Source organism: Pteropus vampyrus, unplaced genomic scaffold, assembly GCF_000151845.1.
Source record: "Pteropus vampyrus isolate Shadow unplaced genomic scaffold, Pvam_2.0 Scaffold152, whole genome shotgun sequence".
In the NCBI taxonomy this organism is placed as follows: domain Eukaryota; kingdom Metazoa; phylum Chordata; class Mammalia; order Chiroptera; family Pteropodidae; genus Pteropus; species Pteropus vampyrus.
This window is the reverse complement of record NW_011888933.1, coordinates 1,521,443-1,535,043: the sequence shown is the minus strand read 5'-3', so window position 1 is coordinate 1,535,043 and position 13,601 is coordinate 1,521,443. Positions and strand designations below refer to the sequence as shown.

The following is a 13,601-nucleotide window of genomic DNA, read 5'->3' as shown; positions in this document are numbered from 1 at the left end:
ACCAAGCACTAGGTGAGGTGGTAGTTGGTAAACTGGCAGCTAGTCTGCATTTTGCCGAAGCAGCAGCCAGTAAGAAAGTACTCCAATGACAGTATCTCAGGTTTACTAAGCATCTTTCCAGATTATCAGGGAAATGCCAACTCTACATCAATTTATATCCTCTTATTTGGGCTTCCTGATTGGTATTTATAGCTTAGTATCAAGTTGTAGATCTAACTGGTGAATGAGAAACAGTTTTGGGAGTTCCTGCTCCCCAACCAGACACACAGAACAACAGCACCAACATCTACCCAGACAGGTGCAGTACAGAGTATAAAACATAACACAGTTTCAGGCTATGCCTCTGTTTTTATGTGTGCCCCTTCATTTCTTCAAGTGAATCATGAAACAGTAACAGGACCAGCAAGAGAAACCTATGAAGTATATTCAAATAAAGCAAGTTTTCATTAGTTCTGTTTCTGGTGACTGGAATTTGCTTGATTTTCTTATTAATAAAAACATTACCATTTCTATATTAAGTACATCTGAGAAATTTGATTATGAAGTTAGAATCCACATATCTCCTCAGATACTCTTAAAAGGCAGTGTCTCCATAAAAGTATGAGGAGAAAAAGACTTGTACAGCATCTTTTTATTTTCTTTACCATTGCTTTAATGCACTTTAAAATTTATCTACATTAATTGGGAACAAAGAAACAAAAATAGACATTTCTTTGTTTTTCATAAATAACTACTCTCCATATTTGATAAAAATCTCAAACCATTTTACCTCCCACAAATATAATACATACAAAATTTTTCTGATATAAGGTCAGCAAATTAAGTATCATGAGACTAACATAACCACATACACAGCTGTTCTACTGACTTCCAGGAACGAAACAAAAAAACTTCTCAAGATGCTCTGGGTTTCCATTTGTTAGTGCTATGGATTCAGAATTATAATCATCTGCCAGTAATAATTTATAGATTCAAGTTGATTGTCTACAAATAAAATATCGCTGGCTCAGGTTCGTGAGTTCTGCATTTGACATGACAGTGAAGATACTGCATGGGATAGGCACTATACATATATGGAAATCATAAAAAGTGTTAAATGCCCTGGACTCCAACTACTGACTCGGTATGTGCCTCATTTGGCTCAGTAATAAATTCACCTGCACCAAACCCGTATCAAAAGTCACTAAAATCTCTCATATATATAATATATATTATGTATATACACATCCACAACACATACATACTATACATACACTTTGTAACATTAAGTAATATTGTTTTAAAATGATGTACCACAGACATTATCCCGGTTGAAATAAATCCTGTAATTGTCATCAAGCTGCTAGAAGCGTTGAGTTCCGAGTCAGGTTACTTAGTGACTTACCTCCCGTCTACCCCTCACCCTGCTTTAATGTCATGGTAGCTTTTTCTTTCAGAACCACCCTCCCCAACTCAGGTGTATTTCTTTCCCAGAATCACTTGATTGGACTTTGGAGGCAAGAAAGGGCATGCAGAGGGAGCAGGCAATTCTCAGCCACTGTACCTCACACCTGCCTAGATTTGTGATGTGCTCTGTCCTGTCTGCCACATTCAGTGTTAGAAAGCAGTTATTCAAAGCTTTGTCCCTCCTGCCCCCCTTGGTCTTTCTATAGAGCACAAAAGTGAAAGAAGCCTCTTTAGCAGGGGTAGCAGTTCATTAAAATATACAACTACATTTCCTAGCTCTGGGGGTCCCATTCTGTACTTGAGAGTGCAGGTCACGAATGCTGTTATTAAGGTTCGGTGTGGGATCCATGAGGTTTTCTCCCGGCAGCCGATGTCAGGATCAGTGCAGCCCTGGCCCAGGAGGAAACAGCCTAATGAATACCAACTTGGAAACAGTGCTGTCGGCACGTTATTTAAGCTTGTACATGCACACAATTATAGACAACACACACACACACACACACACACACACACACACACACACACAGGCCCGTCATTAGAAGTGGTCATGTGAAAATATGACAAAGGTCTGCAAGGATAAACCAATAAGGCACCAAGAACAATTATTTTCAGCCAATTTAGACAACTTCAAAATGTGGAGGGAATATAAATAAAAAGACTTCCTAAAATCATGTTGACTGATTCACTGAGAGGTCACATTAGTTCCTTTAGACAATCTTCTAAATATCCACCCCTAATCTATGGAGTAAGACATTGCTTAAAATTGAACTGTGAAAGGAACAGCCCGGAAGCTGCACATGCGAGACTAAACTGAGCCCTAAATCCTCTCCAACTTCACAAAGCTGGCTGTGAAGAGGTTGCTCAACCACCCACAACCTTTCATTTTACAACTATTTTCACGTGTACGTACTGTTTGTATAATAAAAATGCAAATCAGGGGGGACAGAGTATGTGGGATGGAAACAGGGGGTGACCATGAATAGCTCTGGCTTCTCTCCCTTGGGCAGGGGGTGGGGTGATGGTTATATGACTAGGGAAGCAGGTGGGCATTATCCTTGAGGAAAGGGAGAGTGAGCAGGGGTGAGAACAGAGACTGAAAACAAAGAAGCAGCTCTGAAAGTAGGGCCCCAAAAACATCACCTATGTTGCCTCTCCTTTGCTTAGTATTCTTTGTGTTAACTGTCTTCATCTGAATTGGTCTTTTTTAGGTTTGGCATGTGGCCAAAATGAAAAAATAATTATTTAAAATGAAGAATTAAGTCACTTTCATCCATTCATCCCACAACTTTTAGATACACTGTGTACCACGAAGAAAAAGATGGCACGGGGACAATCCAAATTAGGCACAATGACTAAAGGAATAATACTCTATGTACGTTTGGAATGAGGGAAGAGGTCAAGGTGATCGGAAAAAGTCTTCATTTGAAAAATAGGAGAGGAATTGGCCCTCAGACAGGGGAATTATTTTAAGGTTCTAAGAAGAATCTTCTTAGTAACTAGAGGAATCAGATGTGTAAAAAGTTCTCTAGGCTATGTATACTAGGTTTGTCACACGCACTGAAATTTTAATTTTGATTCAGGGGATACATGTGTAAGAGCAGTGCATTTTTATAAATGTGAACAGTTTTTGAGAGTCCTTAAAACTATACTAAGCTTCTTCCCACAGCAAAATATTTAAATTCATTATGGGAGCTATACGTGTGTTTACTTAATACCCGTGAAGTAAAAATTGACCTGGGCTTAAATCTTTCTTTTCCAACTTTGGTATAAATGAAGCATAAATGCCTAGACATGTTTTCCTAGGGAGGCGTTCTCAAATTTTAATTGCTTTTGCCATTTTAGCTTCCTAAATTTAGTCCTACTCAACCCTGGTCATTGGTATTTTGCTGGCCATAGCACTGTCACCCTCTTCCCCAGTAATGGCTTCACACTCTTCATGAATGGTTAAACAGATTAGGAAAGCAAACAGAATTTTCTAATAGTAAAGAAACCTCTGTGTGTGTGTCTCTGTGTGTGTGTGTGTGTGTGTGTGTATTTATCAATATATAGGCTTTCATATATGAATGCTTAAACAGATTAGAAAAGCAAACAGAATTTTCTAACAGCAACATGTGTGTACGTGTGCGAGCCCACTCATCAATATACAGGCTTTCTCAGAAAAAGAGGAAAAGAAAAATACACTGAGGTGAGGCTGGAAGAAACAGCTTTCCTCCAACGACAGCAGTTAACAGATCCATATTTTAAAAGCTTATGCAAATGTGTTCTGGGTCTTATTTTGTTTTCAGAGGCCTCAGAAAGCAATGTCTTGCCGCTTTTGGAATATCTGGCTACACACTCGTCCAAAGTCCAGGGACACTTATTTTCCCTCATTGCTGCCAATGTTTGTTCACAGGTAGCCAACCAGCCTCCCTCCGCCCCCGCCCCCCTTCCAGCTCCTCATTCAAGGGTGGGTGTGGCTTCTAATCACAGCTCTCCAGAAGAGGAGGAATAAGAAAAGCAAAAAGACTGTTTAACATGATAAAGGAGGTGGGATGGGGGTGGAGCAGGTAAATGTTGGAAATTTACTTAATTACTGGAGGTATATTCAGTTTAGTCCTTAATCTACAAAGCAAGCCCCTTTAGCAAGTATCACTAAGTACTTCCAGAAGGAGTGGGTTTACTTTTACCAAAATTATAAGTTGTTTTGTAAAAAAAAAAAAAAAAAATGGGTTCACTAAAGCTTAAGTGCCACTCACTCCTCTAGCACAGAGCTCCCACCTTATTAGTCTAGATTTCAATATTAACCAATTTTCATCATTTAGGTTCTCGCTATTCCAAACATTTAAACTTGGACCCTATAATGCAGTCTCTAACTTATTCAAAACGCTGACACTGTTAAGAGTGATTACCAAAAGTTCGCTAAACAAAGCTAAAATGAACACAAAATCACTAAACACTCCCCAATCTGGTCACTTTTGGGAGGCCCTAACCACATTATGCTCCCCACTCCTTGGTATGACTAGGAGTTTCCTCTCACTTAGCACTACAAGCAGGGACAGGGAGCTCACCTTAAAACATTTTGGACAAGTTAAGCCATGGAAGGAGAAACAAGCTGAAAAAGCACACCCATCAACTTCCCAGTCATAGCAACCCAAACTTTCACTGTTCACATTTTTTTTTAAAGACACAAGTATAGGAAATATATTTTTCCAATTGAGACCACACAGTTCAAAGAAACCTGAACCAAGTGGAACTTCATTATAATGCCAACCTTAGGATTGTAAAGCCCCCAAAGCAAAGGTCAATTTTGTTGCCAAAATGCAACAAAGTTAAAAATTAAGAAAAATACATATAAATTAAAAACAGGGTTTCCCTAAAGAAGACAGTAAGAAACGCAAAATAGGATACACGTGAGACAGCTAGCAACTCCCCAGAAAGGGCCCTTTTCCCCACTCTCCAAGTTGCCCCAGGAGGGGGCATCAGCACCATGAAGGTAAACGGAAGTGACCTTGGCAGAGCTACCAAACAAAACAACCCCCCCTCCCTCACTCGTGGCCCCGTCCCTCTGCTGCGGCCTCCTACACGTGCGACAAGGACACCTGCTTGTGGTAAGCGGCTGCAGCAGGGCCCGGCGGCCCAGTCCTGCCCGTGAGCGCTGCGCTCGCCTCGGCATAGTCCCCAGCAGCCGTGGCACCACCGCTCTTATGGCCCCGTCGCCGGCGGCAGCAGCAGCGGCTGGTGAAGCGCCGCCACGACTCCACAGTCTTGCCGGACCAAATCCAGACGCCCGACGTGATGCCTACCACGAGGCACATGAAGTACTTGAGCATGAGCACCCAGTACTCGGGCTTGGCGCGCGGCTGGCCGGCGTCGGGGCCCGGGCACGCGCAGGTGAGCGCAGCCTCCCAGCTCTCGCGATAGTGCTGCTCGTACAGGTAGCAGGCCACCACGATGCTGGCCGGCACCGTGTAGAGCAGCGTGAAGATGCCGATGCGGATCATGAGCTTCTCCAGCTTGTCTGTCTTGGTGCCGCCCTGCTTTATGACGCTACGGATGCGGAAGAGCGACACGAAGCCTGCCAGGAGGAAGAGTGTGCCCACTAGCAGGTAGAGCACCAGAGGACCCAGCACAAAGCCGCGCAGTGAGTTCAGGTTCTGGTTGCCCACGTAGCAGATGCCAGCCACTGGATCCCCATCCACGGAGCTCAGTGCCAGCGCGGTGATGGACTTGACACTGGGGATGAGCCATGCAGCCAAGTGGAAGTACTGCGCATAGCCGGCGATGGCCTCATTGCCCCACTTCATGCCAGCTGCCAAGAACCAGGTGAGCGACAGGATGACCCACCAGATGGAGCTGGCCATGCCGAAAAAGTAGACCAGTAGGAAGACAACAGTGCACAGCGCAGGGCCCGTGGTCTCGTAGTGAATGTGGCTGTGCTCTCGGCTACAGGCGACGCTGGCATGGCCCACGACCAGGCGCACCAGGAAGCCCAGTGATACGCACAAGTAGCAGGCTGAAAGGAAGATGATGGGGCGCTCGGGGTAGCGGAAACGTTCCATGTCTATTAGGAAGGTGGCCACAGTGGTGGAGGTGGAGATGAAGCACAGCACAGACCACAGGCCGATCCAGAAGGTGGCGAACGTGCGCTCGTCGGGGCTGAAGGAGGGCTGGTAGCAGGGAACCGCGCAGTTGGGTACCTGGCCCGTCCGCACCTTGTTGTAGAGCGGGTGCGACTCCTTCAGGATGGGCACGAAGGGTTCGCGGCACTTGCACACCGACGGCCCTCCAGCGGCGCACTCGCCCCCTGAGGATGGCCCCCCTGGTGGGCCTGGGAGGGTAGCCTTGGTAGGGAAGGGCCTCGGGGGCGCCGTGGTGGCCTCGCTGCGGTTGTAATCCATGCACAGGACCTCGGCGTCGCGGCCCAGTACTGGGAGGCGGTCACAGCTCATGCGCTCCGGCCAGGCGAAGCCATACTGGCGCATGAGCGGCGAGCAGCCGGCCTTGGCGCGCTCGCACACGGAGCGGCAAGGAGGCAGAGGCTTGTGATAGTCGGGCAGGCAGATGGGCGTGTACATGGAGCACAGGAAGAAGCGCAGGTCCGGAGAGCAGTGGATCTCCACCAGTGGCCAGAACTGGTGCACCTCCAAGCCCGCCTCGTCCTGCGTGTCGTGGTTGAACTGGTTGGGCATGTGCGTCAGGTTGTAGCCGATGCCGCGGCACATGGGTACCGTGATTTCCTGGCACACTGGGGCCTTGGAGGCGGCCGCCGCCCGGCCCGCCAGCTGCGCCAGGAGCAGCAGCAGCAGCGAGGGCGGCGCAGACGGGTCAGACCGAGCCATAGCCCCCTCCCTCCCCTCGCCTCCCGCGGCCCACGCGGGGCCGACGCAGGCAGGGGAAACCGGGGCCGGGGCTTCCCTCTCCGCCGACTTCTGTGTGGCGCCGGAGCTGGCAACCTGTTGGTTTCTTTTCCTCTTCAAGAAATCCACCCAAAGCTAAACTGTTTCGGGAAGGCGCTGCTTCCCTCCGCAGGCAGCGCTCAGCTCTTCGCCGGATAGGACTGGGGAGAAGCAGTTAGGGCTCCGATTCCAGGGAAAGTACTCTTTAAAAAAGAAGATGGGGAAGAAGAAAAATTGCAACCACTCTCAATTAGAGGGGCGTCAACGGCTCAGTCCCTGCAAGCGGTCTCCAAACCTAACCTCTCTCGCTTCTCTCCTCTCCACCTCCAGAAACCAAACTACAGACTCCACGCCCCGCCCCGCCTCCCTTTCCGCTGGGCCCTCCAGGTTGGACCCCGGAGTCAGAGCGCACAGTCCCCCCCTCCCTCCCATAAAAGGATAGAGGGCCAGGGAGAAGAACTGGGAGAAGGGGAAGGCGCGGGATCTCACCTACGCGGATCCCCAGAGAAGCAGATAGTCCGCAGCCAGCCTGGGTCCTCCGTCCCTGGGATACTCTACTCAGAAACGCGACTCAGAGCCAAGCTGGCACCGGGAAAGTTTGGCGATAAGCTGGGTATCCGAGGCGGCGGCACATGGCAGCAGGTGGGGGCGTCTCAGAGAGGGAGTCGCCCCCTGAACACGGTCGCCGCAGGTCGGTCACTCGCCTTCTCCTCCTCCGGGGCCCCCCGCATGATCCGGGCGGGGCAGGGCAGGGGCAGGCCGTGCGTTTCACCGGGGTCCAAGAGCCAGACGAAGAGCGAGGGCGCCTGCAGCACCTAGGCGAGAGGAAGGCAGTATGCGGCGGCCGGAGGACCCAGCAGTCTCACAGTACGGTGAACAGCCGGCGCTGGCCCCGCCGGGACTGCATGGTGCGCGCCCGCCGCCGCGTCCCGCCCGCCGCTCGCCTCCTCCCCTGCAGGGGGCTCCTCGCTCCAGCGGACTCCTGGGGGCGGGGGCGGCGCTCTTGGGACGCGCCTGGCTCAGCTCCTCCCCCGCGCGCTCGCACCCTTTCGCCCACCTCCAGCTGGCACTGAGCGGCCCTCCGCGGCGGTGGCGACGGCGGAGGAGTCACGGCCGCAGGCTGACTGGCCTCTCCTGCTCCGCCCGGTCACCTGCTTCTAAAGCCCGCCGGGAGGCTCCGCCCCGGGCCCGCCCCCTCGCGCTGGGGCTCGGTTGGTGGGCTGCCCCGCCACGCTCTCCACGCGTCCCCGCCCACTGCCCCACGGGCTTGGCCTCTCCTCCCCGCGCCCTCCGGCCCCGCCCAGAGCGGGCAGCCGAGGAATGTGGGCCAATCGCGGACCGAAAAGCGACGGGGGCGGGGAGAATGGTAATCACCTTCTTGAGACCCGGGGCGGGAAACCCTAGCTAGAAATCTCAAGTTCTCTGCTGGCGCCCGCGGGTACGGGGCTCACTTTCCTGTAATGTTTTAGCTTATGAACCTTTGATTCTAGGTCCCCAGTTCTCTTCTCTGCTGCTAAGCATCCTTACAGAGTCCAGCGCTTGTTTAAAAAAACTGCTCAAAGAATCATTCTTAGCCGTGGCACCTGTCTCCGCTCTGCTGTGCTGGTACCAGGAGAGCTCAAGTAGGGAGAAGAGCGAATGCTTATAGAGCCCCTACTGTGTGCCTGACAGCGCGTGAATCGTTTACATCTTAATACAAGATCTCAGATATTTGCAACAATTTTATGAGGTAGGTACACTTTACAGGTGAAGAAACAGAGGTTTATAAACTTGACCAACGTAACCGAGCTAATAACAGACCTAGACCTTCTTGTTCCCTGGGGTATTCCGAGCGCCTGACACACAGTAGGCTTTCAAATGGTAAACCCAGAATTCGAACCTAAGTAATTGGGCCGTGGCATCTGCAATTTTAACCACTCCCAACATGTATGTCCCCGCTTCAACCTTTACTTTTGCATGTCGTAACAAAATTTTATGGTTGTGACAAGAAAGTGATTTTCTGTCTTTGGCAGACTCGAGAAATATTAGTCCTTTATCAGTCGATGTTTAAAATGCCAGGCAGTTCCCCGCAGAGAGAAGCAATGCTAGTTCCCGGCTCTGTAATGGGCAGTGCGCCGGGCCCCCTGGGGGCTGCCGGCTGCTTAGCCGTGCACCCCCACGATTCCCGGGGCCAGAAGTCGGGGCTCACTGAGCAGCCGCCGCCTGCGGGAAGCCCTGCTGAGCGCTTTAACTGCAGGGACACACAGTGGCGCTCCCAGATGGGTTTTTATGCTGCACGTTTTAAATGTCCTAAAAATTCCTCTTTTCTACGTGTTCTAATTAGGTTAGAGGACTGAGGTGTATATCATACTTGAAATTCATTCACACTCTTACAAAGAGGGTTCGCATTGTTTCTCGCCCCTCCATGCCTGCCTTCTGGAAAGAAGGCGAAAAAAGGCTGGAGGGTCAGGGGACTTGGAGGACTCAGGACTGAACCCATGGAGTGAGATAGGCCGCGGTTATTGCCGTTATTATGTCCTGGATCCCATTTGTACAGATAGGGAGACTAAATGACAAAACAGCCCTCTCCCTCTCCCTTGTCAACAAGGTTTTGTGGGAAATAATAATGAAGAATATGTGTATTAATCCTAACCTCAGAGTTAAAAGGAATAATAATAGCTTCACAAACATCAGAACTATTAATAATTATGTTTTAATTGTACATTATTACATCTTTCATTCCCTGGAATTCTACAGGTGTTCATATTTTATCTCTTGTTTTTTTGGAAATACTTGGCACTCTGGGTGGGCACACTTCCCAGGGTTGAAAGTAGTGGCAGTTGAAAAGCCATGGAATAGAAGTCAAAAAGAAAGGGAAATCCTCAGTGGAAAGTATGTGCAGATCGTGAACATGCCAGGGGAGGGCTGTCTCATTCTGTGCCCTTTATGTGACGGGTGTATTATTGGGGATGGACAAGTGTTGGCTAATAATAAAAATTATTTGAAGTTGGAGAATGTTAATCACTCCCGCTGGAATTTAGTCAGAATACTTGTGTTATTACACCTGGTTCTGACTCAGACAACATTATCTGCTGGTCTGTAAACCTCTCTCTTAATCAATAATGAAATATTATTTTTGCTTGGAGATCTCTAATAATAGTAATAACAGCAGAAAACTTTGCCAAAAGAGACTTATTTTGCATTGTATAGCTTTTTGTATCATTCGAATTTTTGCTTTTTTACATATAGTACTTCAAATTTAAAGGCAGTTTAAAATATGCTGACTGTTTAACATGTATTAGGCAGGGTACTAAATAATTCATTTACATTATTAGTTCATTTAATCTTCAAAACAATCATATAAAACTGGCACCATAATGATTCATTCGATGTTACTTGTTTAGTCATTGGATAGAAGAGAAATCAAAATTTTTTCGTGAGTCATAATTTATTATTCAACAAACTAAAAAACACCAAATTATTTTTAAGATGCATTTTTAAGCACCTAAAACATTGCCAAACATTGTAGTGTATCAATTTACTCATATAGCCTTCCATGTAGCCATCTATCCATCTATTCATCCAATAAACAGCAAATTTCTGAGTTGAAGACACTACTGCTATATTAAGCATGTTTATTCAAAGCCAAACTCATGAAAATCGGCTTACATTATTGTCCCAGGTGTGTTTATTAATTGATGAAAATACAGACAATAATGCTAACCATTCCATCTAGTAAGCACGTGACATTCCAAAAGTTTCGAAGTATTGGTTTTAGATTCTGTCACTGGAGATTAGTTATAGCATTTTAAATCTCACTAGACTTGTGTTGATTATGCATGGATTATTCTGCTGAGGCACTTGAGAGTCCAATGCTATAGGAATGAATGGACAGTAGTCTTTGTATTCTCTTTAATATCTTGATAATCAAGCCTACACTAGTATGCTGCACATAGATGCCTTCAATAAATAGTCATGAAATAAATGGATGAATGAATGACAACTGAGATTAACTTTTTAAACTTTAGCAGCTGGCATTGGATCCTTGAATACAGCTTACCTTACCTTATGAGCTATATCTGAGGTTGACCATACCCTGTTAAATGCAGCATGAGTCCAAACCTCATCTCTGCTTTTATTAGCTGTGCCACCTTTGACAAGTCACCTAACAGCTCCAGGTCCTCTTTCTTTGTCTATAAAATGGAGTTACAAATAGTTATCAACCTCATAGAGTTGTACTGAGGGGTAAATGAATTTACATGGTAAAGGGCTTAGAGCCATGTCTAGCACCTAGTAGGTCTATATGAGTCTTAGTTATTATTATTAATTTCTACTATGGTTCATTCTATTTTTCTGTTTTTCCAATCTTGTATATTTACTTTTGTATATTACTTTAATAAAAAAAATTGTTACTTTTTTTTAGATGTACTTTATGTCCAAGCACACTCCCAGCTGTCGCCAGCTATCTCTAGCATTTAGATATTAACTCAATTTGATGCTAAGCAGGGATCATTTCACTTGCCCTCGATCAAAATGCATACACCTGACATCAGCAACCAGCCTACGAGTGTGCACAGTGCTGGCACAGGATAGACACCCACGAGCCAACATGAATCCCTCACAGGTATTTCCAGACTAGCTCCTTACATGTCCTAGAGCATCTCTGATTACTCCTCATTGAATCAGACACCTCTAGACAAGAAATCAAGACACTAACCAGAGGATTAACATGATGAGTCATTTGTCCAGGTTCGTAATGAGAATGTCTTGTTCACATTAGAAGTGGAATCATTCAACTATAATCTTTAGTCCTCTCTCTTCCCCCACTGTGACAGAGATTATAGAAAAGTAAAAGCTTCTTTCTTTTCCCCCAGAGCTAATGGAAGTACTCATCTTTCCCACAATGAGCAGTAGCTCTCAGCTGCACATTACAGTCACCTAGGGAGCTTTAAGAAACACTGGTGTTTCTGATTGAGGGACCCAGATATTGTTTTTGGTTTTGTTTGGTTGGTTGGTTTTGGTGCTGCTTTGATTTTAACTCTCTGGGTGATTCTGATTTTCAGCTAGTGTCGAGAAACACTGACATAGATGGTTTTGTTATTTCCTCAGTACAAGCTGCAAACTTAGGCCTGGCTGGATCTTCTCTGCAAAAAGCGTTAATCACATCAGTATGCAAAATGGAACATCTCAGGAGAAGATATTAGGGAAGCGCCTTCCTGTCTAATTCCATGGGAGTTGAGAGTGAAGGAAAAATTATGTAAAGCAATAGAATTGTGGTATACTGATGATACAGCTAACAACAGTGATGGCCATGATAACAGTAGTTGATGGGAACGGAGCATTTCCAATATGCACGCACTGTGCTAGGCGTGTTGAATATATACTCTCTTTTACCCCCAAGAATCTCGTAAGTTTGGTGTTATTATCCCCATTTTACAGATGAAGAGACTGAGGTTCAGACAAGTTAAGTAACTTGTTACCCAAGGTTATGCACCTTCTGACTTGGGTTTTCCTGACTCTAAAACCTATGCTCGTTGTAGTCCCAACACTAGAGGGTAAATCTTGAGATAAACAACTTCCTTTGTTCCTTAGCATCCCTTTCCTGAAGACCAGGTTGAATCATCAATTCTAGAGTGGCCTCTTGTGTGGGGAAGCTAACGTGTAGGAAAGCTGAGGGCTCTGGATTCATCTAGAATCCAATATAAGTCTAGAGCCAATTCGTTCTTTGGCCTTTGCAGAACAGGCATGAGGTGGGAGACACCCCTTAGGCCAGATTTCTGGACCTTCCTGTTACCTTGGCAGAGGAAGCTTTGGTTCAGTAAATATTGATGTTGTGCATACTGTGAGCCAAGCACTGGTGCCAGGGGTGCAAACATGATGAGGCATGGACTTAACAGGCAAGGCATGGTGGGAGTACAGAGGAGGCACCTAGCCCAACCTAGTGTCAGGGAAGACTCAAGCTGTGTTTGGAAGGCTGAATATGAGTTAGGTGACCTATCACTCAGGGTTTAATATAGGAAGCAGAAACCACTCTAGGTATTTCAAGCAGAGAAAGATTTAATACTGAGAATCAAGCAGGGCTTATAAAATTGTTAGAAGGGCTGGCCCCCCAGAAGTCATGAGCCTACGCCTGGACTGTTGAGTTCAAGGGCCTTTGCAGAGCAGGCATGAGGTGGGACATCCCTTAGGCCAGATTTTAGAACAAAGGAGCTTTGTTTCAGAAGTCAGGATGGGGCTGCCGCTGCAACGGCTCTTCGTATCTACGAAACTGGTGACTAGACACTGAGACAGGACACTGAGGCCCAAAACGTTAAATGTCTGTTGAAATTACTTCTCAAACCTTGCTTGCCAGCAGCAACCACAGCAGAATGATGCCTTCTCTTTGCATCAGCCTGCCAAATCTCACAGGATTGCAACCGGTTGAATGAACTTATTTCAGATCCAGACCCTAGCTGCAAGGGAGTCGGACAAATGTAGTTTTGCAGTTTCCAATCTCTCCAACTAGATTACTAGACGAAAAGATTTGCGGTCTGCAGAGGCAATCCTCAGTATCCACTACAGGTGAGAAAACTGAGGACTTCCTAGACAGAGGAATCAGCACAAGTAAAAGATAGAAGGTCCCAAAAGAATACAGTACAAGTGATGGACAGCTGGGCATGAGTAGGCTATCAGGGAGTAACAGAAGTATCTGGATCAAGGTTTTTACCTAAATGTATACTCTGTCTAATCAATGTATTTTTTTAAATTAATTAGATTCATATACAGACTCTACACATCACATTTTTTCATTGATATAGTACT

The 13,601-nt window shown here is 46.5% G+C and overlaps 1 protein-coding gene and 1 long non-coding RNA gene across 4 annotated transcripts in view; one reads left to right on the top strand and one right to left on the bottom strand.

Annotated features, from left to right (window-relative positions):
• Positions 1 to 628: 628 nt before the first annotated feature.
• On the bottom strand, positions 629 to 7,973 carry FZD5 (frizzled class receptor 5). 2 transcript variants are annotated; one of them, XM_011369649.2, is made up of 3 exons: positions 7,879 to 7,973; positions 7,311 to 7,636; positions 839 to 7,024 (listed from the first exon to the last, which is right to left on the bottom strand). In XM_011369649.2, the coding sequence occupies exon 3, from the start codon at positions 6,762 to 6,764 to the stop codon at positions 5,004 to 5,006; it is 1,761 nt and encodes a 586-aa protein (XP_011367951.1). In that variant the 5' UTR covers positions 6,765 to 7,024; positions 7,311 to 7,636; positions 7,879 to 7,973; the 3' UTR covers positions 839 to 5,003. The 2 variants fall into 2 exon arrangements, with proteins under 2 accessions (XP_011367950.1, XP_011367951.1); XM_011369648.2 differs by lacking the exon at positions 7,879 to 7,973 and having other exon boundaries at positions 629 to 7,024; positions 7,311 to 7,872.
• Positions 7,974 to 8,323: 350 nt separating this feature from the next.
• Positions 8,324 to 13,601, top strand: part of LOC111745330 — a 26,939-nt gene continuing 21,661 nt past the window's right edge. For both annotated transcript variants that reach the window (XR_002782599.1, XR_002782598.1), the window contains exon 1: positions 8,324 to 8,550. This is a non-coding gene — a long non-coding RNA (uncharacterized LOC111745330). The remainder of the gene's footprint in view (positions 8,551 to 13,601) is intronic.